We start from the raw sequence: 26,810 nt of genomic DNA on the forward strand, positions 1-26,810 counted from the left end.
CCTTTATATCTGAATCCATTTAGCGATACATGAGATCCAATCCAAAAATCATGGGCAGTTTATGTGTCTTAAGGTCAGAGTCTCTGTCAAAGTGGTACGTAACTTGTTTTTCAAGGGTGTGTGTGTGTTTTTTTTAGCTGTGCTAAAAGCAGGAAGCTGAGAACTAGAACTTAATAGATTTCTAAACAAGACATTTATCACTCAGGTAAGTCTGTGTGCTCGTTGATTTGTTCATGTTGAAAAGACGATGCCCAGTGCATTTATTTCAAGCCACCTCTGGCCAGTCAGGGTCAGTGTGACTTTCTTGTATCCTCAAATAACTTCCCAAATAAAGTTACAATGACTGATTTTGTTACTTTTTGGTGTTTATCTGCAGATCCGAGACCCGATCTCATTTGATCCTTGATTAAATTTGGTGCTGTGGAGAGTGATGTTTTTAAACCGTTTTTATGCGGAGAATTTTTCTTTGCATTTGTACCTCCATTTGGTTTAGTCAGGTGGTGAGTGATGGAGAAAAACTAGAAAATAAGCGACAAAGAGCCCAATGTCCTCGTGTTTACACCGATCATCACACAACATCAAGATATTATCCCCTATTGTCTCTGTACTCTGTTTTATTCCATAATGTCAATTTTTAATCTGTCATGTTTTTATTCTTTTATTCATTTGGAATATATATATAAATATATGTATAATTTACAATGAATTCATAAAAAAAGGTTTATTGAACTTTCATTAATCGCAGTGAACATTTCACCTTTCCAAAGTCTGCCTTCCTCTTTGGCAGGGTTTTGTCTGGGAGCTTTTGCCGTCGTCCCTCTCGGGCTGTTACCGCAGGAGTTGGGAAAATGCAAGGGAGTCAGTCCAGGATGGGTAAATCTCCCTAAATCCTTCCACAGTGGCTTCCCTCTTCAGACCACACTGTACAATGTCTGTCTTCATCTAAGAGAGCACAGGCCCGGCCACCTGCTTTTCCTCTGTTCACCCCTCCCTCCACGCTTTGTGAACTTAATAAAAGCTGCCATTAAGCAGTGCTTCATCTGTTTGGGTTCTAATCTGCCTTATAGGCATCATGTGACCACATATGCAGCGCACACCTGTCATGTGTGTTCCCGGCCCAGATTGTTGCCCATTCTCACTACGCACACTGTCATTCAACCTGTTCCTGGCACATCAACCGGCTGCACGTCAGCGGCGGCCATCGCCCCGCATATAGCCCGGACTCGCGTAAAATATTTTAGCCGGGGAAAAGTGGACGGCGCGCCGATCCGAGGGGTGCGGCGTCCTCCCCCGAGTGACTCGAGAACACAGTGACACTGAAAACAGGCCTAAAATGGTTTAGTATGTTTTTATTTCACTGAGTGGAAAAGCTCAGTCTTTGCATAAGACATGCAGAAACAGAAGAAAAACATAAATATAGCACAATGAAGATGAACAGCACTGTATACAAGGGGAAATAAGCAATACGACTAGAATGAATAGTAGTGCTGAGGACAACAAATTCAAGTAGAGACTTTTAAAAAATTGCTTCATTGTCTACTTTTCATATAAAATGTCTCATGACTCTTGCCAAATTGAATGCTAATGGGAGATGGCTTTTAGTCCAAAAGTGCAATATATTTTACAAAGTCTAAAATGCTGCTGTTTATCCACTACGCTGCAGTAAGTAGGCGGCTTTCATATTACATCTTTCCAGCGGTGGAAATACTTTTCAGTTCATTTCCCCCGTTTTTTTTTTTTTTTTTTTTTCTAATACCATCTTTTTTAACTCTGTTAATTAAAAGGGTAAAACGATCTGTCGTTTCGCAGCAGCCTATGCAGGATTTGGAGGTCGTTTCCGTCTGGTTTTGTGTAATATAATTTCCATGTTTTCTTTTTTTCTTTTTTTTTTGGTAGATTATATACAGGATGCCAGCTGGCTGACAGATGGTGATGCCTTTACCCATGTTTTTCTTTTTTTTCTTTTTTCTTTTTTTTTTTTTTTTTTATTAAAAAAAGAAAACATCACAATGAAGCGAAGGAGGAAAGACAGGAACAGCTGTAGACAAGGGGACAGACGAAACCAGCACACTGGCCACTGAAATGAGGGAGTGGGAGGAGAACCCAGCACATGGCTCAAAGCAAACAAAAGAAAGAAGGGAAAAGAGAAAGAAAAATATGTGCCCTGTTAACACTACGCAAGACACAGAGAGCCATCTTGTTAGTAGTAGCGGGCCTTTAAAGCTCTCTGATGGTCCTCGGCTCTGATTATCCTCTTGTACCAGAATGTTAGGTGTGAACGATCGGCGACCCTGTCAACAAATATTGTTGATTCCTCTACCTGCGTGAATGCAGATGTGTTTTATTTTCCTTTTCAAAATCTGTGACCGAAATTTCGTAATCGGGATTCATAGCGGAACAAAGAAGGGCACGCGGTCACGAAATATGAATCGAGGCTTTGAGCAGCTGCGACGGAGCCACGAGTCTCACAGCCACAGCTGTAGGACCTGTGGATCTGTCTCTCTCTTGGGGGAGAAACAAAGACACACATATGCGCGCAAGCACCCATCCAACCACCCACCCACCCACGCACGCACGCACACACACACACACACACACGCACGCACACACACACACCAGTAGTGTAACTAACTAACAGGGGGAAGGGGGGGTGACAGAGGGTGCACTGTTATGACCTTTGGCCCCGCTCCAGCAGGCCCTTCTTTATGTGTCATGAAAAACGTCCCAAAGCCTTTAAGCACTATCAAGCACTACATATGTATTGTTATAATAATTATAGTTTCTTTATTTTCAACTTTTTACAAATCCTGCAATTTTACAGCCACACACACACATACACACGCACACACACAAACTAAATTCAAGTGATTAACGTCTCCCAGCTTAAACAGTAATCTCAGCAAATGATGAGAAAACAAAACAAATGTACGAAGGTCTCTGCTTTGCAAGAGAGTCCTGGGAGACAGTTCAGTCTGTGAACAAGGCATGCCCACAGCAAACTAAAGTATCAACCAAGAATTTCAATTAATAAGGGAAAAAAAAAAGCACACACAGAAATGACAAATGAATAAAACAAGTTGTTAAATAAAACAGAACATTAACAAATGAATTCCAATCAGTGTATTTGAGTTTGAGCTTCTGACATGGGGAAATAAATATACCGTAAATACCATGATGGAATCTGCCAACAATATATAGGATGAACAAGTGTTTCCAGAGAAAATGGACCAGGAAGTGTAATTAAAAAAAAAAAAAAAAAAAAGTCACGCACACAAGCAAACTATGATGAGGCTATTTGAATGTTTTTGTTTTTTTTTGTCATTTTTATTATCCATCTCTTATGGTTTTCTTTTTAAAGGAAGCTGTTCATCAAAGAGCATTTTGTTCATATATATTCTTTTTTTGTTATTTTGTCTTTTTTTTTTTTTTTTTTTTTTTTTTTTACAGAGGAAAATACTGTACAACCTTTTTTTTTTTTCTCTTCTCAAAACAATATCCGGAGGAAAATCATCTACACAAATGATTACTCCCTATATCATAATCATTTATTTCCAATGATACCTCGGGAGGCTTTACGAATTTAGAATCAGTGTGTCCACTCCTCGGCGGTACATGTCTGCTCAATATAAACCAGCGTCGCCTTGCCAGATTTAAAATTTAGGATGACAATTAGAGCATTGCCATGAACGCCTTGATTAGGAAAAAAAAAAATGTAATCACAGTCCTTATTAGTGTTTCTGATTAGGGCGCCAACTGTCTGCCGGGCCCATTTTCTTTTCGTCAAACTGTCCAATCACAAGCAAAAAAAAGGAAAAAACAAAAAACAAACAAAAAAACAGTCTTTAAATAAATCACAAAACAACAGTTCTTTGTCACACTAACATCTATTTGTGCATTAAAGCAAAGTGAACTAAAATAACATCCTTAAAGCAAAATTCCCTGTTAAAAGATAAATCTTTTTTTTTCTTTTTTTTTTCAGACGGTACAAATAAAACTAAAAAGTGCAATAACACCCTAGAAAATCTCATTTGGAAGGTCACATAAATATTAAATAAAAACCATTACAACAGGAGCTCAACCACAGCCATAGTGAATGGAAAACAAAATGCCGGTCAGGCATCTTCGGTCTGTACATTTTCAACATTAAATACACTCCCTGACTCTCACTCGGCCGTCTCCTCCGGCTATATCTGAGTGACTCATCGCTTCCTCTGGTCAGTTTGATCCCCCCCCAACCCGCCCCGTTCCGTCCCGTCCCGTCCCGTCCCCCCCCCCCCCGACCCTCGTCATTAATCATGACCTCTTCTGCTTACAGATCGATATGATTCTGATTAACGATACATGGAAAAAAAAAAAAAAAGACATAGTAATGCAAAGATGCAAATGGTAACAAAAATATTTTTTAAATATGCTTATGAGTTATCTATTGTCATTGAATTCGTCATGGTCAGCTAATATAAAAGTGCACTATCCACACACAAAACTCGATTCCTCCACAGGGGCGGTGGGTGGTGGTGGGGGTTAAATTACAAGGGCTGAGCTTGGTTTTGGTGCTAGTCGAACATTTTCCGGCAGAATGTCGGAGAACCGTCGAGACCGACGGCTGCGACCGAGACCCGGCAAACAGTTTCTAATCAATTCTGCGTCATTTAAGAACAGAGTAAAATATCTGAAGAAGACCAGGGCGACAGAAATGTAAGCCCTTCCTCTCAGTGTCTAGTAATAATAATATTAATATTAATAATTATAATACAGAAAAAAGGTCAAATGTTTCAATGCATTTTGTTTCCCCTAAGTGATTCGTTTCCCTTTTTCTATGTATACACCTGCAGTTCATGTTATCTGGGCAAGCATTTTCCTTTTGTATAGCATCATTCACACACACACACACACACACACACACACACACACACACTTACATATATAGTTAAATAGAGAGATTTGTTTTTGTTTTTCTAACTGTTTTTCACACAAAAAAGTGAAAAATAAAAATAAATTAAAGTCAAACATGCACGCACACAAAAAGACTGATGTGTAGTAAAAGCTTTACATTGCCACCCCGTGTGTAAAACAAGGCCTAATTCTGTGTCTCCATTCATATTTTTTAATGCATAATTGAATTAATAATGTTGGTCATCTTGTAAACATTATAATAAATCATTTTGGGCCTTCATTTTCTCCACGCTCTCGTCGCGTTTTGTTGTCATCTGAAGTCTAAAACGTGATGAATGAGGCCACTTTCATTTTGTTTGTTCATAGTACACAGGGATTTTCTTCAGTTCTTACAGTCAAAGTTTGATTTTTTTTTTTTTTTAGCTTTATTTTCATTTTCACGGGTCAGCATCTTGCTTTTCCAGTTGGGAAGTATCTGTGTGTTTAACGGAAGCATCGAAACTCTCCCCGTTGTCCTTTCCGCCGTCCGGCTCCGCGATCGAATCGTCATTTGAGTCAGAGTTGAGTTCCTCCTCGGCCTCTTCCTCCTCGTCGTCCTCCTCGTCCTCTTCCTCCTCCTCTTCGGCGTGCACCTCCTCCTCTGGCGACAGGTCATCTTCGGCCTCTCCGGACGTGCCCGTGGTGTCATCCTGAGCTGACAGCAGGCCGAGCGGCGGGTTGGGGTTCTGGCGAGCGGGGCCTCGCATTGCGTCGTGATGCATTCTCTTGCTGAGGTCCAGTGAGTCGCTGAGACCCAGACCGGCTGCGTTTTTGAGGAAAAACAGGGAGCTGCTGGTGTCGGTCCCCAGGTTGAGAGAGCTGTCCAGGCTGATGGATGACGGCGTGTACGGGTGATTATACTCCGACCCGATGCTGCCGGTCGAATAGAGCATGGAGGGAGCGTTGCTGTTGATGTTGTGGGACAAAGCGTGGAGCCCGGCGGCCGAGGAGGTGGAAAGACCTACCGACGACGACGGAGGGATCGCGGACACGTTTCCCCCCAGGAGGTGCACGCCATCCCTTTTGGGCGACACAGACGGCAGCTCGCCCCTCTCCTGCTTCTCATGCTTCCTCTTGTGGGAGTCCATCTGGGACATGCCCACCACCGTGTGCTTACACTCAGGAAAGGTGCAATGGAAGTGCGAGCATTTGAGCTTATATTTGCAATCGGGGACCTCGCAGTCGGCACTGGAGCTGAACTGGCAGAAGCCGGCGGCGCTGATCACGTCTTGCTTGCCGTGATGCTTACGGTGAGCGGTCACCTTGGTGCTGTCGGTGCAGCGGAAGCCGCAACGCAAGCAGTGGAAGTGGGTGCTGTTGCCCGAGAACTGGCAGTCCGGGAAGTTGCAGCTGAGGGTGGATTTGAATCGCTTGAAGTCGTCGAGGACCAGGTTGTCCACTCTGTCGTGGTGCTGCGCGTGCTTGTACATGTGGGTGCGGCCGCAGAACTTGTAGCCGCAGTTCTCGCGCGTGCAGTGGTAGTGGGTCACCTTCAGAGAAAATTGGCAGCCGGAGTCTTTGCAATTCTCATACAGGTCGTAGCGGCGGAAGCCCTCCAGCATCATTCCCTCATCCAGCATCTTACGTGACGATGCGGTTTTGCGGCGCTTGCCGAACGGCGACATGTCCTCGATGATCCAGAAGCGCTTCTTCGCGCCGGTGGCCGTGGGAATAGAGATGGTGTTGCCTATCGGAAAGGGAGCACATTCGAGAGTGATCGTTTGGTTCGAAAGAAACGGAAAAGCTACGTGATCACAGTGTGAGACTGTCCCGGCGGAAAAGGCAATAGCGCGATCTTACTCAGCCAGAAGTGATTCGCAACTGAGTAAGCACGTGGAGCCGCACATTTTTTATTCCTGATTCGCATAATCATTAAAGGAGGGGGAAAATGATAGATTGACTTTGAAACATGACACTTTTACAGGGTGTCTCCAGCCTCCAAACAGAGGCGGAGCTTGGGATCTTAACCGACCCTCTTATCTCCATGTTGTTTTATGAGGGGCACCCACCTTTTGCAACACCCTGAGGTCAGTGCTAATGATGTGATCCCTGTTCTGCGAGACGGGAAACACCGGGCCTCGATAAAACTTGAGGAGCGATTAAAAACAGAGGCTCCTAAAACGGGCTTGTTGGTCGAAGCGAAATAAACCTCGCAATACAGGTACTGAATTTGCTACCGCATCTCTAAATCCTACTTGTAACACACACACGGCGATGTCAGTAAAATAGGTATTTTGTTACGTTTACTTGACACTTTTGATATTCTATTTCAATGCATACATTCTTTTGTCGTTTGCTCAAAATCTCTTTCGATCCCTCATCTTCGAACAACAATACCGTCGGTTAGGGTCGGGTTAAACGCTGCCCGGGACTCAACTCGGTGACAGCTGCAGTGTCGGTTTGCGCCGGGGATAAGTACCTGCGGCATCCTGCACTATAGGGACGTCATTTTTAACCGGAGACGGAGTGGCAATGATGGGGCTGAAAGCTGGTGTGTTGGTTGGCATGACAACACTCCGAGTTGCTCCCAAAGAGGCGCTGAGCAGAGAGTATGACAGACATGATGGAGAGAGGAGGTATGGGAGTGAGGGGAGAGGAGGTCTGAGGAGAGCGGGAGACAGGGATGGGGCCTGAGACTGGAGACCAGGCTGAGGAACAGAGGGAGGTGGCAGTGGTGGTGGTGGAGGAGGAGGAGGGGTAGAAGGAGGTGCATTTTGGGTAGCGCTAGTGTCAGCAGGGGTGGTAGGAGCAGAGGTGGTGGCGGGGCAGCCTTGTCCTGGAGAGACAGGTTGACCAGAAAGGGTGAAGGGAAGACAAGAGAGAAAAACACACAGAGGGCCACACACACACACACACACACACACACACACACACAAAGAAGGATTAAAACCCATCCGCACACAGACACACACACACACACATGCATACACACAAAGGGATGGGTAAAGAGGAAAAGATAAAAGATAAGAGAATGATACAAAATGAGGCCCATTCAAGACAAGTATCCCAAACACCAGCCGAAACAACAACGATGAGAATAGCGGATAATATCGGCTACACATTGATAAACGTGAAACAGGCAGGCAGATTTTAGGGTAAAAAAAAAAAAAAAAAAGCAAAGGAGTATCCATTTACGCGGTGATTTCGAGCGGGAGAAAGCCGATTCTGCTTTTCCTTTTCTCCGCATTTCAAACCATTAAGAGTAGCTACAGTAGTCACAGGGTTGATCTCTGGCCCCAGAAGAGCAGTAATAAGATACATACAATGACTAACATGTATAGACCAGGTAGATTTGAAGGGCGACTAGGAAAACGAGCTGATTCGATATAAAAAGGAGAACATGAGAATTCAGCTTTGGCATTAACTTCAAATTACCATGAATAATGACTTGTGTTTTTTCATCTGCAAATCTCAATTTGTCCCATAAGGACATCAGTGATTTTATGATGATGATTAATGCATGAAATGGCACATTCCTGTCTTTCTGGATGAAGTGGATGAGCCCTGCGGACTTTAGCGAAGCGTGGCCGATTCTGGCGGCTCGAGATCAAAAAAAACATATAACTCTATCAATCTAATCTAAATCTTTACATGCTGATACTTGAGTGCCTTTGAGAACTCACCTGCTGGAGAGCTATCATTGCCCACAGGTGTGCTGGTGCAGCTGCGGTCCTGGTTGGACGATTCCGAGGAGATGCCAAGGGGGCTTCCTCCTCCGCCCATGTAGTCCATGTAATCATCGGTTTCATCTAAAATGGCAGAGGAGTAGCCAGGAGTGATACTCTGCTGGGTCCCTCCGGGTCCGGTCACCATGCCAGCTGCCTGCTGCGCCTCATCTCCCCTCTGACCCAGTGGCATCACCTGAAAAAAGAAAAAAAAAAAAAATCTTTAATCGTGCGCTCGCATTTGTCGTTCCCGCGGGTGTTAGCGGAGATAAGTCCATAACACGAAAAGAGAAACGGAACGAGAGTATCCGCGAAAAGCGCTCCGTGTACTAAATAACGTAGCAAAGTGGTCATATAAGGAAAAGAATACTCCATTGTGAAAAAATTCAGCGGAGAATGTCATGAGCGATTTGTCAGTGACTGGTATGACAGGATAATAGCTGTACTCCCATTTTTACAGAGCAACGCTAAATTAACTTGTTTTTATTCCCCGAAGCTGACTCATAGAACAGGGAGCGCTAAAAAGACAAATCTGCACTGCTGTGAACTCAGAAAAAGCCAAGGTGAAAAAAAAAAAAAATACAATTTGTTAAAATAGAGAAAAGCGTAAAAATGCTAAAACCTCATTTTCAAACGGCAGTAGGATTTATAGTTTTCATACAAGTCAGATTTAAAACTATTGGTGAGTTTTCTTTGTGAGGAGAGTGTATCGAGAAGAGCCGTATAAAATGTATATACATATACATTTTAGTTTTTGCGATACGCTGTACGTAAAGTGAAAATAATATCCAATGTAACAATGCTTTTGTCAAAAAAAAAAGCTCAATCGGTTGTATAAACTAGTGATAAAATGTAAAAGGCATCTCCACCTCATAAAAATGACCTTAGTTCTCACACAGTAATTACAAGCCTCTCAGTAAAGGGTGCGTGAGGTACTTGATTTTGTTTCGGTGTTTTCCATAAACGCGTGGCGGCTCGACGCCAATATTTTTCAGACAATTACACTTTTCATGTGCGATGGCACGCGTCATAGGTGTTAGTGAGATTGTGACCTGGGATGGTACTCTGTCAAAGTTCTTGCCCAGCATCCGCCTCATGTGTTTGCGTGCATGTGAGGTCATCTGGTGCTTGAGCAGGAAGGAGAACTGGCAGCCCTCGCGGATGCAGTGGAAGTGGCTGTTCACTTGGTTGTACTTGCAACCTGTGAAGGCAAAACGGTTGTGAGCTTCATTTCTGTTTGAGAAGAGTCTGAGAGCTGCTAACGCGCTTAACAGATACTTCTGACAAAAGAGGGATCGGCTACGAAAGTATTTTGGAGTGTATATGTAGGAGGAATATTAGATCATTCCGGTGTCACACTGAGCAAGTCAAGGCTTCGGTGCGCTAAACCTGTGGAGCTCTTTTATTACACTGACATACTTTATTCAATTAGGAATTTACATAAATAAATTCTCATTTTCTGCGGGCCAATAAGGCACACACCCCTGCAAACCCAAGTAAATATACAATTATTGCCATATTAAATTCATTTTTCAAAGTATCTCTACTGACATTTTTTTCTTTTGTTCTCCATTGTACCGCGGTCTGCTTCGTATTCGTCTGTTCTCGGGTTTTAACCAGTCTAGCTCTAATTGCTTTATGATTTCAGATTAAATGAATGTTCCGTTTTGTGCCTGTTAATCAAATACCATTATATAAAAGCAGGCAGAAATAATTGAAAGAGTAACATGCTGGGCAGGTGCTAGCATGTCAGTAACCATGGCACCCGGTTTAAGAGCACAACATGTCTGTGTCATCAAATAGCTTTTGCACACACAATGTTTTAAACACGCAAAGTTGAGCAAATAACAGTAACCCCTGTGACACAGTGTGCCTTTGTGAGACAGAAACCAGGTAACATCATTAACGGTGTTCAGTTTAATGTTGCTGCCATGGATACTGGCAACCCATCAATTCTTTATGACTGGAGCGCTAGCGATGGTAATCCTTTCTGTTTTTTTCCCCCCAGCTCAAACAATACATTTGGCAGATCGGGCTGGGGACAAAAAACAGCTGTTTAGGGCCTGTTTTTGTTTGCTTTGTTTCTCGGTTCTGAAAAGCTTGTGTAACCGCCTGAAAAAAACAGATCACTTTTAATTCATTTTTGTGCGATGGCAGCAGTGGCTGTGAGGCGCAGCTTCAGAACACAAACAGGCTAAACCAGACAAGCCGGATAATTAACAAACACAAACCTAATTGCTCATTTCTGACAGGGGTGAAAGGAAGAAGAAAACAACCTGGATGTGATTGCCCCCTTAGACGTTATTGCTCATATAGCCCAGGCAAGACTACCTTAGGGACTTGAGGTGCCACTGTGATTATAAAAAAACACGGCAACCATTGAGGCGGACGTATTTCATGCCTGTTGAAACACTCTCAAACCACAATGCCGTGTTTTCCGACAGCGCTCTCTCTCCTTTTGTAAACATAGAGAATATCCCCTTGCAACAGCCAGCAAAAATCAATCGAACACATTTCTCAATTTAACGCGGTTAATCTATGCGCATCTTCTGGCATAATCCCAACAACGGGAGGGACGGTGCCCTAATTAAAGCTCGCGACATGCTGCAGATGCGAGAGACGGTCTGCAGAATCTTACCTAGCCGTCCACATTCCTCCCTCTTGGTAAAATATTTGAAGCCGTTGGCGGCGCGGCGCTCTGCCTTCTCGTGCTTCTTGATGTGCCATGGCAGCTTGGTGGTGATGTTAGTTACGAAGGAGCAGCCGGGTCGCAGACAGTGATAGTGGCCCCTCATTCTGAACTCGCAGAGCTGCGAACGGGACACGGTGTTCACTTTCATCGGCGAATTGGCCGAGAGTTGAGATTTTGTTTATCATATTTGATCCCGATAGAGCGCTGCTTCAACAAAAAGCCCTTTACTTGTGTCTCTAGATTTTTTTTTTTTTTTTTTTTTTTTTTTCCGGGCTTCCCACAAACTCCCCTCCTTTCTAACATGTCTGTACTCCACCATCTGTTTGTGGGGCCCTGATCCCTAAGGAATGACCCAAATAAGATCAGCTCGGTTCAGGCGATGGAGACTAAGAGGAGCAGGGGAAGGAGGAGCAGCAGGGAAGAGGGAGGGGGACTTTTGTGAGAGGGGTGATTTTCGACACATTAATGAATTCATTTAAACGGTTTTCCAAATGCAGGCTCATGAGAGCAGGCAGGGGCTGCCATTTAGGTTTCATTTGCGAAGCATTCCCCTGATTTTTGCCCTATTCCAGACAGCCTTGTTTACTGTGCAAGTGACAATGATTTATTGGGTAATATCAGCTAAATTGGCCTTTTCTGAGAGGAGAATGCGGCAGTCAAAATGACATTATTGACATATAAACAGGCATTACTGGGGTGAGTTGACTGTCTTTTTCAGCAGAGATGGAAGACAGAGAGCGGCAGTTGTGAAAGCCTTGATTCAAATAACCTCAAATACTGGTCTAATAGATAGCATGCTTCATGCTTAGAGAACACTGGCAGATGACAGTAGGTGATTCAGCTCCCGGCTCGGTTATCGGGCCGCACTCACCTGGTTGGGACAGAGACACTGGAGCGAATAGTAGGAGAACTGGTCACGGACGTTGACCAGGTTGTTGTTGGGGTTGATGTGGTCCAAACAGTGGGACTCGGCCTTACCGGAGGTCTTGCAAACATACTTGCAATTCCCAAACAAACAGTGGAAGTGGAACTTGTTTGAGTATTTACAGTCTGTGGCCAGACAAGGATCGCTGGAAGAAAAGGGATGGAAAACGCGTTATCGACCTGAGGTCAAAACTGAAAAAACTAAACAAAGCCATCTACCGTATGGTCCTATGGAAAAGCACAATGTCATACTTCTCCTGGAACTGCAGAAAGCCAGGTTTGACTTGCGGCTTGGCATTTTCCAAAGAGGTGGTGGCCAAGGGAGAGTTGGCCGGCAGGTTGGGCATTGAGGCCGGCATCTGAGGGATGCTGCCGGTCAGCTGTTTCCAGGCAAGCAAGGAAGGAGGAGGGGAGCTGTAGCCACCAGAAGACGTGAGCTGGCCCACATCGATGGCCGGGTTGTTGGCCATGGAGACGGGGGCAGCGGGCTGCAGAGAAGCTCCCTCACCTGAGACCTTGCCCTCGCCGAACGGAGGCTCCGACTTCACTTTCAAGGTGGCTCTAAGGTGGAAACTGAGGACATGATGGAAGCTCATTTTTATGTTTATCAATAAAGCTGAAAGCGAAAACGTGGGAAGGGTATATTTTCTGATCATGAACTAGTGTGACACTCACTTAGCATGTTTTATGGCCCCATCCACAGTGCTAAAGAGTGCACCGCAGTCCTCTACCAGGCAGTGAAAGTGCACTTTTTGAAGGAAGTCACACTGAGCCTCACAAAAGTCGTCAGTGTCGAACCTTAATATAATTGGAAAACAAAGAAAATGAAGTCAATGTTTTTAGGGGCAGATTAAAACGGATTCCGGACGTGCTTTCAATTTCCCCTTCGATCCAATACATAAAGAGCTATTTCTAAAAATCTGGGCCTTCTAGGTGGAATAGAAAAGAGTCATTCTTTTTTAAAACACGGGTCTTTTCGAAATTGGTCATTACGACATCTAAAATCTTACAATAGGCAGTTATTGAAGGGACGTGAAAATGTTCTTCAGTCCGCAGTTCAGACGGATTAATTAAGTGTAATTTAACAGATCACATTCTTTGCACATCCTGCGTGTTTTATACCTGCGGAGGTACGTCCGCCAGATCTCACTCGGTTTGTCTGCCAGAGGCTTCTTCAGTACTCTGTTCAGATATTGTGCCGCCTCAGAGGTATCGCTGCCCTGGCCTGCCTCCAACTCTGTCTTCAGGTTCATGGCATTGAAGAAGGCAGGGTTCACCTGTGACATCTACAAAACACACATCACATAAACCACCAGGCACTACACTGACTGAGCATACGCAAGTTGGCCACTTCAACATGTTCAATTGTGTGTCAGAATAAAACCCCTCTCTCTCTCTCTCTCTCTCTCTCTTTCACACGCACACACACACACACACACACACACACACATACAAACATAATATTTGGCGAAGCAAAAAAGCACAAACAGATTTACAAACATCCAGGCTTTTGCTTGAGTGGAGGCCAAGAGTGTTTGCCAAGCATCCTCTGGGAACAACTGTTAACCCTTTTATGTAACATGGTGGCTTGAATCAAACCCACGAATGCCGACATGACACAAAGAGCTATTGGACAACAGGCCCTCGAGCTCCTCTGCTGCCTGGGGTCAATGCTGGGAAGTTCATCTCTCCCAGGGAGAAGTTATTAAGGACCCTTTGTGCGCGTGTCACTTCGCATGTGTGTGTGTGTGTGTCTGTGCTTGTGCACGGATGTGCAAACTGGCATCATATCATCAATCTGATGGAAGGCGGTGTCTTTTTTCATTTTCACAAAAAAAAAAAAGGTGTATTTTCTTTACCATGCGCGAGTATTTAGACTGGCTAAAAAATGAAGGCAGCGCCTTCTGCTTTTCCTCCTCTGACTTTTTAATCAAATAATTTATAAACTCCATAAATAAATGCAGTGCAAGGCAGGGAAGAGAAAGTATAAAGGGGGAGAAAAAATGGACTCTGAGTTCAAAACAGCTCATCAAAAAACAAACATCTCTATATATCTGGCATGACACCCAGCTACTACTTCATTATATTAATTTGTGAGAGGTGCAGTGAAAATTACACTGTATGAAAAATGGCTGGAAAATTTAAATGATACAAACTCATCTTATTAGCGGTGAAACATTAAAAAACAAACAGGCCCCTCCATGTCCTGCTAATTTGTCTTGGGATGAAAGGCGTTTGATGGATGGATCTTACCTTATTCATAAGCGAGGATAAAAGAGATGTATTCCCCGGTACAGGGTGTCCGTTTGATTCATTACTGAAACAAGGAAAATGATCAATGTTTAGTCAAGATTTGCATGAGAACAGTAAATATTACTATTTATCACAGAAGGTGTGCCTGTATAATGAAGACAAAAAATGCTGTCTTCTTTAGAAACAAGATCTACAGTGAGTTGGAAGGAGTAATGGAGTTCAAGGTTTATATAAACAACATTCTCACTCAAAAATGGGAGATACAGGTTTAGATTCTAGCAGTATTTACAGGCAGATATATATATATATATATATATATATATATATATATATGTATAAATTGAGTGTTTTTGAGACAGAACTACTTGTCAAACACACCCGACCACACACACACACGCATAAACTGTTGTTTATTGGGGTTGTAACCTGTCTTTTTTTTTTTTTCTAACATTTTACAGCATTATGTTTGGTGGATCGACAGCAAGAATCATTGTGCAAAAATGCCAAATGAACATAATTAGCTCTGTTTTTTTTTTTTCCTGCAAAGCTCCATACCTGTGGTCTTTCTTGCTCAGGTCCAGGCTGTGCTCCTGTGTAGAGTCTTGGGAGGCACCAGATGTGGCATCAATGGGTTCCTGCTTCACTTGAACCAGATTAAACTGGCTGGCTGAAGCCGGCTGCCCGTTCCCTGAGGATCGAGCCAGAGAGAGAAGACGAGAGACAACAAAGTTATTGTTGGTCAGCATTATTACCCTATGATGAGATTCAATCTGACTTCTGTCCCGGCCTAAAAAGAATACTCCGAGTGATAATTATTGCGAAATTATGTCGGGCCGTCAAGCCTTTTAAATGATGATTGAGAGGCGGGAGATATGAGGGAAAAAGACTCCTTTTTCTTCAGCACTTGTCACAACTCATTTGCCAGGCTGCCTCTTAACTGGTCATTAAGTGAGATGCTAATGCTGAGGGAAAGTGGCAGTTTCAGATTGGCCACCCCCTCCCTTTCCACCTTCCTGGGCTCCTTGTTGGCCTGACAACAGGCGGCAACCAATGCCACTAAGCGTACCCACAAGGAACAGGACAGCTAAGTCCGTCAGATTGGAGCTGACAGCCAATCTGATTGGTTCAAATAGCGTGACCTCTCGATCGCAACCCTCTCCTCAAAATCGGTATTCGCTGCTTGACGCGAGCGAGAGCGAGCATACGGGGATGAAATAAACAAAGAGCAGGGGACGGAGTGGGGTAAAATCGCTGACAGGAAGGTGAATTCCACCCTACCCCACCGTACCCGAGGGACTACAATATTAATTTGTCCCGAGGCTATACGGAGAAGCCTCAACTTTTGGTGGACAATAAGTGGTTTATTCTTTAAAATATGTCAGCGGGAGGGGAAAGGCCCCTGGTCCGGCCTCCTTGAAATTATAACTTGAGAGTGCCAGTGGCTATGATTGGTTTGCTGAGGAATCTGTTGTTTGGCAATGGGGGCTGGTGTTGAGGGATTATGACAGGCAAGGTCATGGGCAACCAAGTGTGTGTCCCTGGCCCTCAGCCTGATAAGGCCATTCTCCTTTTTCTTGCTGTGGAGAAAACAAGACCAACCTATGTAAGGGGGGCACCAAGCAGAGTTCCCTGCTGCCAAAAGATGACCCACAGACATATCAAGCAGAATAGGAGTAGAAAACCCAGTCTTTGGCCTTGTCAAGTGAAAGCTAGGAGATGAGTGTCAGTGTCAGTTCAGTTTGACAATGGCTGCGGTTGGAGGGCTTGGGGGAGGGGCTAAAGAAAAAGCAGTCACATAATTTCGCAAGTGCTTTGAGGTCACTGAGCGCTCACAAATTCTCTGTCCAGCGATCCCTTCCCCCAACTTCGTAAGAACACCCCCAAAATTAACCAGCCAGACGAACCCTGCCTTGTCATCGACAATTAAATCAATCCTCATTTGAAATGAGAGCACATCATATCAAGTGAAGCTCAGAACTATATGATCTACGCGTGAACACCGAGCAGATTAAAGAATTCTTTCACAACCTCAGAGGGTAAATTGACCATTTAAGGTGGATTAAAGTGCAAATGTCTCTTGATCTGTTTCACATCATGATGTTGTTTTTCTCACCACTTCCCAAAGAGGGAGCACAAATGAGTTTGACTCAAAGCAGCTTCTTTCTGGAAATTATCCAGGAATAATGTACCACCATGTAATTGCTCTGGATAAGATACAGAGCTTGCGAAAGATCATTTGTACTGTGTATCTAATTAGTAAACCCTTCATATGCGTGGATCTCTGGGCAAAACACTTAGGGGTGAATTAATGGAACATTCATAAAGAAAAAAGAACTGTGAAAATAGTTTAAGTCTAAACAGGAAGATTCACAATGCACCGCATGAGAGATAACATTAAAAAACAAAAAAAAAAAACAACAAACACTTAGTTTTCTCACACCTTTTTGGCAGAAAAGCTGAAACCACTTCCTCTCTATTTTAGCCATAAAGCCCTGTTCACATGTATTTAGAAGAATATGAGAAACAAAACCACAGCTAAAATTCCATCCTGCGTCTACGCTGAACTTCGATGATAAATATGTAATTAAAAGGCGAAAGGTTATGTACAACAGTTTGCTCGCATCCAGCAAAGACGTGTGAGTCGCAGCTTCTCGGTGAGCAAAAAAATGAGGGGGTGGTGAAGGCACCATCTGCAGAGGCCCCACCCTCAGCAGGGACATTCCTGCTGCCTTCCCACTGTTTAGACTACCTGCTGGAGGCCCAGAGGTGGAGCTCAGCCTGACAGCCCGGGCTCAACTCATCTCCCCAGAGCAGGTGCCCCAGCTCTCTCCCGGGGTCTGGCCTGCTCCGGGAAAACCACGAGGAATTGTAATCCTTCCCCTTCCCGACATCCGGAGACGCTTCCCCTTGTAGCCCCGTTTTTCAACCCCCGCCGCACGTGTTCCAGCTCGGCGCAGGAAGTCTCACTTCTACAGAATTCAAGACCGTGCTTCCGACCGTTTTATCAATTCAATGCATAGATGCCATTTCATTTTCGGAAGTTATGATTAGAATAATGGGATAAAAACAAACGAGGCAATTACGTCCAAAATTTATGTGAATTGTGTTTATGCTAAATAGATATTGACATGTTTTATGGGAACAGACGGTTTCCAGAAATTCAAAAAGTGTGTCTTTGCTGATGCATGCAAGTGTGTCTGAGCTTCCGTGCCACTTTGTCAGCTCTGGTACACCGAATCATTTCTGGCTGAGTGATTTTTGTTTTTTATCAGTTTGCATGGAGGATGTGAGAAAAAAAAAAAAAAAAAAAAAAAAAACATTTTGTGTTCTTGCAATTTCTGAACTTAATTTCATTCCAGCTCCATTTGCTTGGAACGGGCACAGACATAGATAAGAGAGTGAAGATGAGGAAACATGTTCAACACAAGCCCCAGGAGCCCAGTCTGAACATCATAAGAGACTTTTACAGGCTCTACTCTTCCCTGTCAGCGCATTTATCTCAAAATGGATTGTGGGTATCTAACAAACAATCAACACAATAACAAGCCCCAAGCAGAGGACCATGCCTCTGGTATATCCCTTTAAGCCTGAGAGCGCCAGTTGTTCTGCAACCCTGTCCACTGTGGGATAGTGATAGAAATGACCTCTGTTTTTCATTCTGTGATAATGCTGTAGCAGAGCAAGACAACAAACTGTCAGCATATAGCGTACATGTTTTCTCTAATATAGACAAAAAAAAAACCTATTTTGTTGTGTAATTTTGTACTTTTGACTCCACATTTGTCCTTTACGTACTTATCACACATTTAAAGGAGGATTAACATGGTTTTGCAACCAGTTTATCTGATGTGTTATGAATATTCTGGGTCTTTGTTGATCCAAATGTGAAAGACCGAGAGTTGCAGGTAAATCGCCATCCATCTCAGACAAAGGTAGATAATTTATTTGCTTGTTTATCGAATTAATAATCCCGAGTCAATTTACTAGACCCAACGAAAGAGGAGTTACAGCCACACTATTTTTATTGTCTTAATGGCTATTTTATCTGGAGTTTTCTTGAAGACATTTCGTAATTGAAATGCATCTGTGCTGCTTCCACGATCTCACTAACTCACCCATTCACGTCGTGCCCTAACTCTGCTGTCTTTCTTATCCTTGTTGGTCTCAGCCTGCATGCATCTTGCCTATTTTTTTTTTAATCTATTTTATTCTTGTCATTGCTATTGTCACTCTATATAGTTCTGGTTGTGTATTTGTCTCCCTTACTGTTTCTTTATGTTGTCCATTATTATCCCTGATGTTGTTGTTGTTGTTGTTGCTGCTGTCTATTTATTTGTGGATGTCTTGCTATCTTCTGTCTTCTGTCTCTCTATTTATATTCATATTCATACTTATTTTACTTTTTTATTTTTTGACAGTATAACTGTTACGCTGCTGGGACAAAGGAAGTTCCCTTATGGGGATCAATCTTATCTTAACCCTCATATTATGTTAAGGGTCAATTTGACCCATTGGGTCAATGGGTGAAATGGGTCAAATTGACCCTTAACACAATATGAGGGTTAATCACACCCTGACGAACATTTGTGGAGTTAGTTACCTGCATCTGGACTGTTGGAAGGCTTAAGGGCCGCTGCTGCCAGTCTGGCCATCATGGGTGATATTAGACCTTTGCTGGCTGAAATCTTTTCCATGATGGAGGAGGTGGCAAAGGAGGTCGGGGTAGATGCCATGGCTCCTTCCGCCCCTGCAGAGGTGCCACCCTGGGTCAATGAGTCGGTGGCCATAGAATGGGCTCCGGAGGATACGGCCGACATCAGGCTAGCAGCCGGTGGAGTTTGTTGGAGAGGCAGTCTGGGTATGAGGGGGAAGAACGGATTGGAAGTGGTCATGGTGCTGTTGGACAGAGCAAGCGCAACCGGCATGTTGCTGGGCAGGGCCTGGGACAGCAGGCTGGACATACGCTGGCCTGCCCCAGGCAATGAGGGACTAGGCTTTAGATTGTGGCCTGTCGATGATGAAGAGGAGACAGCAGTGGTGGGTGTAGCCAACAGGTGAGATACAGTGGTGGACTGCTGGGTAGTGGGCGAGGCACTCAGGCTAGAGTTCTTGCTACTGATGGCTGAGAAATCCATCAAGTCATCATTGCTCGATTCCTCAGGCTCATCTTTTGGTGCCAGGAAGGTGGAGGAGAGACCCATGACACCGGTCGAGCGGATGTGCCGACGCTCGTGTTTGCGCTTGTGGGAGGTCATCTGGCTGGTAGAGGTAAAAGTGAAACCGCAGCCGGAACGGATACAGTGGAAGTGGTTTGTAGCTTTGCTGTAGACACAACCCTCATACTTGCACTCCTCATACTTGTAGAATTTCTTGAAGCCATCTTTGGCATAGGCGTCGTCCTTGATGTGATAGCTCTTGTGCTTCTCAATGTCACACTTGTTCTTGAAGGTGAATGTGCACCCTGGACGTCTGAGAGGAGAAATGAAAGGAAACCGTGATCGGACAGGATGCTTCCTGCTACCTATGAGTAATTGTAGGTCCGAAGGATTTAAATTGAATATAATAGAGGAGTGAAAACCGAAGCATTTCAGTGACAGCCGCTGCTCACTGACATGTCACTACAATGTTTGCCGGTAGCATGGAGTCCACGTCCGTACTTTGGGAACTGCTACATGGGTGTCTCGAGGTTTAAGTTTTCACGGGTATATATTAAAACACACGATGACATTTGATTAAAAAAAAGGGAGTGCGGCAAATCTGTAATAAAGAAAAAAAAATCCAAATCTCCTAGTCTGTGCATTTACCTACATTTATCAAGGATTTTTATTGATATTCTCATTCACCTGCAGTGGAAGTGTGTTGTCTTTTGTCCATAAAACTGACAGCCAACTGTTCCGCAGTCCTCTGTTGCACGAAATCTCTGGAAGCCATCGTTAATCAGCTGGGCATTCTTTTTATGGAAGTTCTCATGGGTCATGACATCCGAGGTGCTGGTGTACACCTTGCTACAGCCCACCTGCAAAGTCGGTAGAAGACGTGATCGTTAAAAAGGCAAATATTTGACTGAAAGATATGTAAAAAAAAAAAAACAAAAAAAAAAAAACAGAAATGTGCTGCATTTAAAAGACCTGATACAGCATACTGACTGTAGACAAAGAGGCTGATTGTGGTTATGAAAGCGCCAGTGGCCTAGAAATCGAGTGGAAGAAGTGTGTTTTCTCACATTCATAATTCAATTTGTGGTAAAGCACACCAGAACACGACAACATACAACTGAAACTGGTGAACTGAAAACACGCTTTTCCTTGTGACAATCGCAACAAACGCCAAATGTGTCTCCAAGAGGTAGCGATCACGCAACAGACACATGACATTGCCGTACCTTCCAGGCAAGGCTGCCTTTTAAGTAAGTGAAATTCATATTTGAAGTGTTGATGAGGTCACCACAAATTTAACGTACCTCTCACAACAAACGTCAGAGAGCTTGGGCAGACAAACTCGAGAGTGAGATGACTGTCTGGGTCTTTATTTTAAAATGTTCTGGTACTCAGAGCCCTCGGAGCCAATTGTGGAGTGGGGGGTGGGGGTAATGTTTGAATTAAAAGCAGCAATTGTATATCATCCCTGGCACATTTCACCCGTACAAACCGGGCAACTTCTCCATATTGAGTCAAACAATGAAAAAAATGCCACTCAGAATTTTCCCCCCTAAATCAAGAGTACCGCTGCCAACATCTGCAGGTTCTCAGGGACTGTTAAAACAAGAGCTGAAATGTCTTAATAACAATTACACCGTTAGAGGGGTTTAAAAAAGTATATGTCTCAGGCCATTCTGTGCTGTTCTGCAGCCCTGCCGATGAGAAAGCTCTAAGCACCATGACACAATGAAGATAAGCAGATGTAAAAAAAATTAAACAAATCCAGAAGGAGAATTATCTTTAACTGGCAACTTGGTACTAAAAAATGAAAAATGCATAGTTCATATAAACACTTAACTGAATTTTATCCATGCCAATTAAGGAGTGAGAGAATGAGGAGGTGCAGGAAAGCAGACCCACGTGTATTCAGGCTTTTATTGTTTTTACTCATTTTTATTTCTCTATCTAAGTACAATTTCTGCCGAACACTTTGTTGAGCACGCTTTAGTATGAATGGAAACAAATGTGCACCTTTACTTTTCAAGCATCCTTTTGTAGATGTGAGTAAACCATGACCTGCCCCACCTTAACAGAGTTAGGCCTTTCTCACATCAATTTCAGTTCATTCAAAAATCTCCCATTAACCTGTAATCTGGGCAATTTTTTTTTACTTGATTTACTTATTGCCTGTTTCTTGTCAATTTCCACTGTTTTCAAAACATATATTTCAAGGAAGGCAGAAAAAGGGTTTCAGCTCTGAAGGGCAAATGAAATATAAAAGTTGAAATAATGCCAAAATTAACCAAATAAAAATATTTTTTTCATTAGTGTATAGATATTTTTCATACTGACCTAGTATTACATTTACCTAGTATTACAAGTTATAATGTTACGTGCTGTATGTGCTTGTTAGTGTGTTGCAGGTAGGTGTGTACATGTGAGACGACATATGAGTCTGTGTAGTGTACCTGCATGCAGTGGTAATGGGTACTTTTTCCATTAAGGTGGCAGCCGTGGTAGTAGACACTACAGTCATCCAGAGGGCTGAAGCGCATGAAACCATGCTGCAGGGAGTTGTCCCTCTTCTTGTGCATGTTGTAGTGCCTGATAACATCCTGCTTACTGGTAAACCTCTGCAAAAAGGGAGGGGGGGGGGAAATGCACGACAATAGGTTGGTGTTCACAGAATCAGCAACAAGTCACTTTCTATCTGTGGACACGGCAGCTGCCATAATTAGAAGCCAATCGGCAGCCGGGGAAACCTGTGACCACGGCCAGGGACTCGACGATGATGTCTTCAAAGAGGACACATTCAGCGGTTACTCTTCTACTTTGCAAAACTCACAAGTTTTCTCACATCCACATGCAGCACCAAAGGCTACGAGACTCTGAGCACAGGAGAAGCCCCCACATGGAACAGGAAGTATGTTCCTCTCTCACTAAAACACACACACACACACACACACACACACACACACACACACACACACACACACACACACACACACACACACACACACTGTCTCTACATTAGTTTTCTCTCCCACAAAAACATATTTCTTTAATTAAGATGAATCAATTGACATGCAAGATCATGGTTCTGATGTTTCTGGCTCTGGAAAAATTATGTTCCATGCAGATGGTTTTTCAGACGTGCACAGGGGACAAAAGAAGACAACAGAAACAAACAAACAAGTCAACCAAAAAACGTTTTCCCTTTGAATTCTCTGCGATATGATTCCATTTTTAATTAAAGCATTAACACTTGCTTTTGGTGCCAGCTATGATGAGTGAATATGTTAAGAGATCCGCCTTCTAAAATTACAAAATAAATAAATGATCCCTCTCACAACCAGGAGCAAGGAAGGAAAAACACAAAAGTCACTCCTCAGAGATTTTCAGCAACCAAATCTGCTGTAATTGGGCTTAAGCTGATGTAACAGAAACTGTAACGGGAGATGCGCAAATCAATGAGACAGTTCTGTTTTCAATCCATATTTATCTCTAGTTGAGGGAAAAACATCAGAAAGTACCATTCTAAAAAGCAACTAATTACTGTACAAAGTAGGGTAATTGCTTTGTGTCATGTGTTCCACTCACGCACAACTAAAAGCTCACACAGCTGCTCATTGCCTTGGTCTTGGCCTGCTTCCCACTGCATATTTCGGAGATGTTTGACTCTTGTAAGAGCAAGCAGTTTATTAGCATTTTTAATCTAACCAATAAAAGCTTTGACTGGTTTGTTCTTCGAAAAATTTCCTGGAAAAACATCCAACTCGCTTTCAGGATTTGCCCATTCTTGCATGTAACGGTTGATGAAAACCGGACTCGCAGTTGAACTGTAGTCATGGTACATTCGATCCATCAAGCCATCCAAAATAGGCCATGGAGAGAGCTGACTGGGAAAAAGATCTCATTTTCAGTTGAGTGGTGATGAAGGTTGGGAGCCACTTGCTACATTTATTTTAGGATTCCCACTAGTGTGGCAAGATGCACACTGTCCCTCATGTACAAGCCCATGAAAGGAGAATGTTAAGAGTCAGCCAATCGTCCAGAAGCTGTCAGTAGGATAATATTCCTGGAGTGTGTGTCATGTAACATTTCATGAGTTATCGCTTTGAAAGGAGCTACTCATTGCTGCCTGCCTGTTTTTTCAGGGTATTGACATCCAGAGAGCTGGCTTTCCAAAACATATTTGTGTTTCCATGCAGCGCAAAAGCAACAGAGAAATGTGGACCTGACCATGGAAATTGCCATGATAACCTGAACTAACGCTCTAAATAATGACATGAAATGATTTTCCTTTGTATTCCTCCAAGAATGTGTCTCATCTGACTGCGAAGCAGGACCGATGCAGTAACCGAAAGCTTAGATCTGTAATGCTTTTCACCGCATAAACAATATTTATTGAGTGGTAATCTCTCTTTATTGGTGGCAGACAAAAGAGATTACTGCTAAAGATAGCTTAATACAAAAAAAAAAAAATGTTAGAAAAGGAAGGAAAACACATGGCTCTGACTGTGCATGTATTTTCCCGATCTTTTTAGGAATCTACCTTTGTTTACCTTACTCTCTCAGGCCATATGCTACAGCAAACATGGGGCTGGTATTATCATCTGCCTTTTACTTTTCTCCTCTGTATGCCATACTTGACAACTCCTGGGACTACAACAAGATTAATAATGTGAAAGGGGATTACAGGTGGGCCCCTCACCGAGGCAGATGTTTAAAAATACTTAAATAAACAGAGATATTTAAAGCATATTGAAAATTAGCTCTCGCAATTACAGAATGTCTCTCAAAGACCAACAGCACCTGGAATACACCTGCTCGCTGGCCGAATTGCTTGTTTGATGGACCGCATTGTCTGTGTAAATTCTGGGAGTGAAGTACCGGCTAAACATTATTCCGGTTGTCCGTTCCTTAATTTCACTCGCCTATTTATTTTCTCCTAAAGCCGGAATATGAGCTATGACAAAACTAAGGTTCTGCTAACATCAGTAGCTTGAATCTGTGAGAAAAGCACTTACGCTTACCTGGTAGTTACACTCAGGGTCCATGCAGTGGTAGTGCTCTCTGTATTGGTAGGCACAGTGCACATGTCCACAGTGTTGACTTCCGGAAAACCTGAAAAAAACATGTCAACACATTTAAGGGCGAAAACAATAATGATTTACATGTTCAAAATCCTTGTACATACCTTAACAAAAACAGCAGGAAAAACACAAAGTATACACTAGGTCTGCTATTAGTTTCAATTCCATGACCCCAACTCCCAAAATTTGCATCAATGCTCACTGCTGTTCCAGCATTCGGGTTAGCGAAGCTGGGTTGATAAAATGCCAGACATAGCAAGGATGTCTGCTGATCAATGGGTTTTTTAGCAAAGAGCAAAGACTCTTTCTTCAGTTGCATCTGTTTGACGAAACACAAGACTTTTTAAAAGAAGTCCTTTCATTTCCTGTTTCAAAAGTAAGTTTTATGCTTGCGAGCACATGTTTGTTTATAAAAAAAATAACATGATCATCCGTACCCTAAATCATATGGTTCTAATTGTGACCATGGCAGCAAAGTTGGTGTAACCCATAAAAATGTGATATAAACTTGTAAATAAAAAATAGAACTTGCAAATTAATACATAGAAAGTACCACAACTACTACCAGTATTTATAATAAGGACAATAATAATAACCCTGGTTTGATTCCGACAACCCTAACCTTTCTGTGTGGTGTTTGCATGTTTCCTCCCACAGTCCAAAAACATGCAGGTTAATTGGGAAAAAAATGGGAAAATTGCCCCGAATGAATGAGTGAGTGACTGGTAGTTTATAATAATATAATTGCCTGACAACAGTCAAATTAAAGAACGACACATTTCAGTTTTGAAAGTTATTGTGCTTGTCTCCCCCTCAAAGCAACACAGCTTAACCCTTTTAAACTGACATTTGCTTTTCCACTCTAATGTTACAATTTACCATTTTTCACAGATTTCCTCCAAATTATTTCCATCTATCTCCAAAGCAGCCATAACAGACACATATTACTTTGCACGTGCACTCCTTCCATTCGAGTATTAGGGATCCTGTGGTTAACCATAGTTTTACTCTGTGAGTAAAAGGGTTACGTATCTCGAGATCTAGCCACATATCAGTTACAGTCTCACTTCAAACCCATTGACTGTCTCTTGGAGCCTAAGGAGGCGGCTGCTTGCTACAGCGCAGCAACTTTTATGGTGGTGATTATAAGCCAGACGATGATGACTGTTAAAATCCTCCAATTACCAGTGAAAACACACAAATAAACATTTGCACTGCTGCTGCCAAAAACTCCATCTGCTAGTGTGGAGGAGAGGGGGAAAAGGGGGCTAAGTAATATTTTTTCCATCTCTCTGCTGTTTTTTTCCTTGTTAGGATTATCCCAGTGCTGCATTTACAGATCACTTTGCTGAGTTCATTAAGCTAATTGAACGGCACATCCACTACTCTTTTTAAGTTGGTTGTGTGTGAGCGAATGTGGATTTGTGTGTCTGGAAAATGTGGATGAGATAGAAAAAGGCTTCGGAAAGGTATTTCGGCTTGTTCGAAACGAGACAAACGCGTTACTTGCTCGCGTGCGATAGAGTCAACGTATGTCCTTACCATTTGTGTTTTCTACACTCCTCTTTCACATACATATACCCAAATGCATATTTAGACTTATGATCACACAAAGCCCCCGACCCCTTGAGACTACGGTCCATCCCTCTGCTCGTAGCCCAGCTGTATCACTTTGCCTCTGGACAATTCCCACTTGCCGCGTCAGGGGGCCTAATGGGCCGCTGCTATTCAGCAGCAGATTAAATATTAATATCGCTACGATACAGAGATTGCAGTGCATCTCCAGTTACAATAGAGATACACAGATCAAAGTGCCAAGGCAGTAGTGGGTGCATGAAAGCAAGAGTGAAAACTGCAACGAAACACTACCAGGGAATCAAACAAGCAAGTGCCGCACTGGGGTGGGGGTTAAGAACTTTTTTCTCTGTTTTTACAAAGATTGGGTGCGAACACATATACACGGCTGTTTTTAGTAATAGTATGCACTCATTAGTCCTGATACCAAAGAGGACCCTCCCCCGCTTCTACCTTCCCTTTCGCTGCTACATTTGCCCTTTTTATGAGCTCCCCTTTTCCATTTTTTTTTCCCTCCCTCCTCTTCTCTCCTTTC

At 43.1% G+C, this 26,810-nt stretch overlaps 1 protein-coding gene across 4 annotated transcripts in view; it reads right to left on the reverse strand.

Moving 5' to 3' along the window:
• Positions 1-1,332: 1,332 nt before the first annotated feature.
• The window catches only part of casz1 (castor zinc finger 1), a 170,108-nt gene continuing 144,630 nt past the window's right edge, over positions 1,333-26,810 (reverse strand). For 3 of the 4 annotated variants that reach the window (XM_086141194.1, XM_086141193.1, XM_086141196.1), the window contains 15 exons: positions 24,641-24,731; positions 22,073-22,237; positions 20,310-20,482; positions 19,067-19,935; positions 15,022-15,154; positions 14,467-14,530; positions 13,336-13,499; positions 12,889-13,011; positions 12,466-12,786; positions 12,161-12,359; positions 11,236-11,407; positions 9,650-9,798; positions 8,556-8,793; positions 7,352-7,708; positions 1,333-6,619 (listed from right to left, as the gene is read on the reverse strand). In XM_086141194.1, coding sequence (XP_085997320.1) covers positions 5,331-6,619; positions 7,352-7,708; positions 8,556-8,793; positions 9,650-9,798; positions 11,236-11,407; positions 12,161-12,359; positions 12,466-12,786; positions 12,889-13,011; positions 13,336-13,499; positions 14,467-14,530; positions 15,022-15,154; positions 19,067-19,935; positions 20,310-20,482; positions 22,073-22,237; positions 24,641-24,731 — 4,507 coding nt within the window. In that variant the 3' untranslated portion in view covers positions 1,333-5,330. The remainder of the gene's footprint in view (positions 6,620-7,351; positions 7,709-8,555; positions 8,794-9,649; positions 9,799-11,235; positions 11,408-12,160; positions 12,360-12,465; positions 12,787-12,888; positions 13,012-13,335; positions 13,500-14,466; positions 14,531-15,021; positions 15,155-19,066; positions 19,936-20,309; positions 20,483-22,072; positions 22,238-24,640; positions 24,732-26,810) is intronic. The other variant, XM_086141195.1, reaches the window with a different exon arrangement.

The sequence above is a fragment of the Fistularia commersonii genome, chromosome 34, assembly GCF_037954325.1.
Source record: "Fistularia commersonii isolate RoL2024-O1a breed Wild chromosome 34, RoL_Fcom_v1.0, whole genome shotgun sequence".
In the NCBI taxonomy this organism is placed as follows: domain Eukaryota; kingdom Metazoa; phylum Chordata; class Actinopteri; order Syngnathiformes; family Fistulariidae; genus Fistularia; species Fistularia commersonii.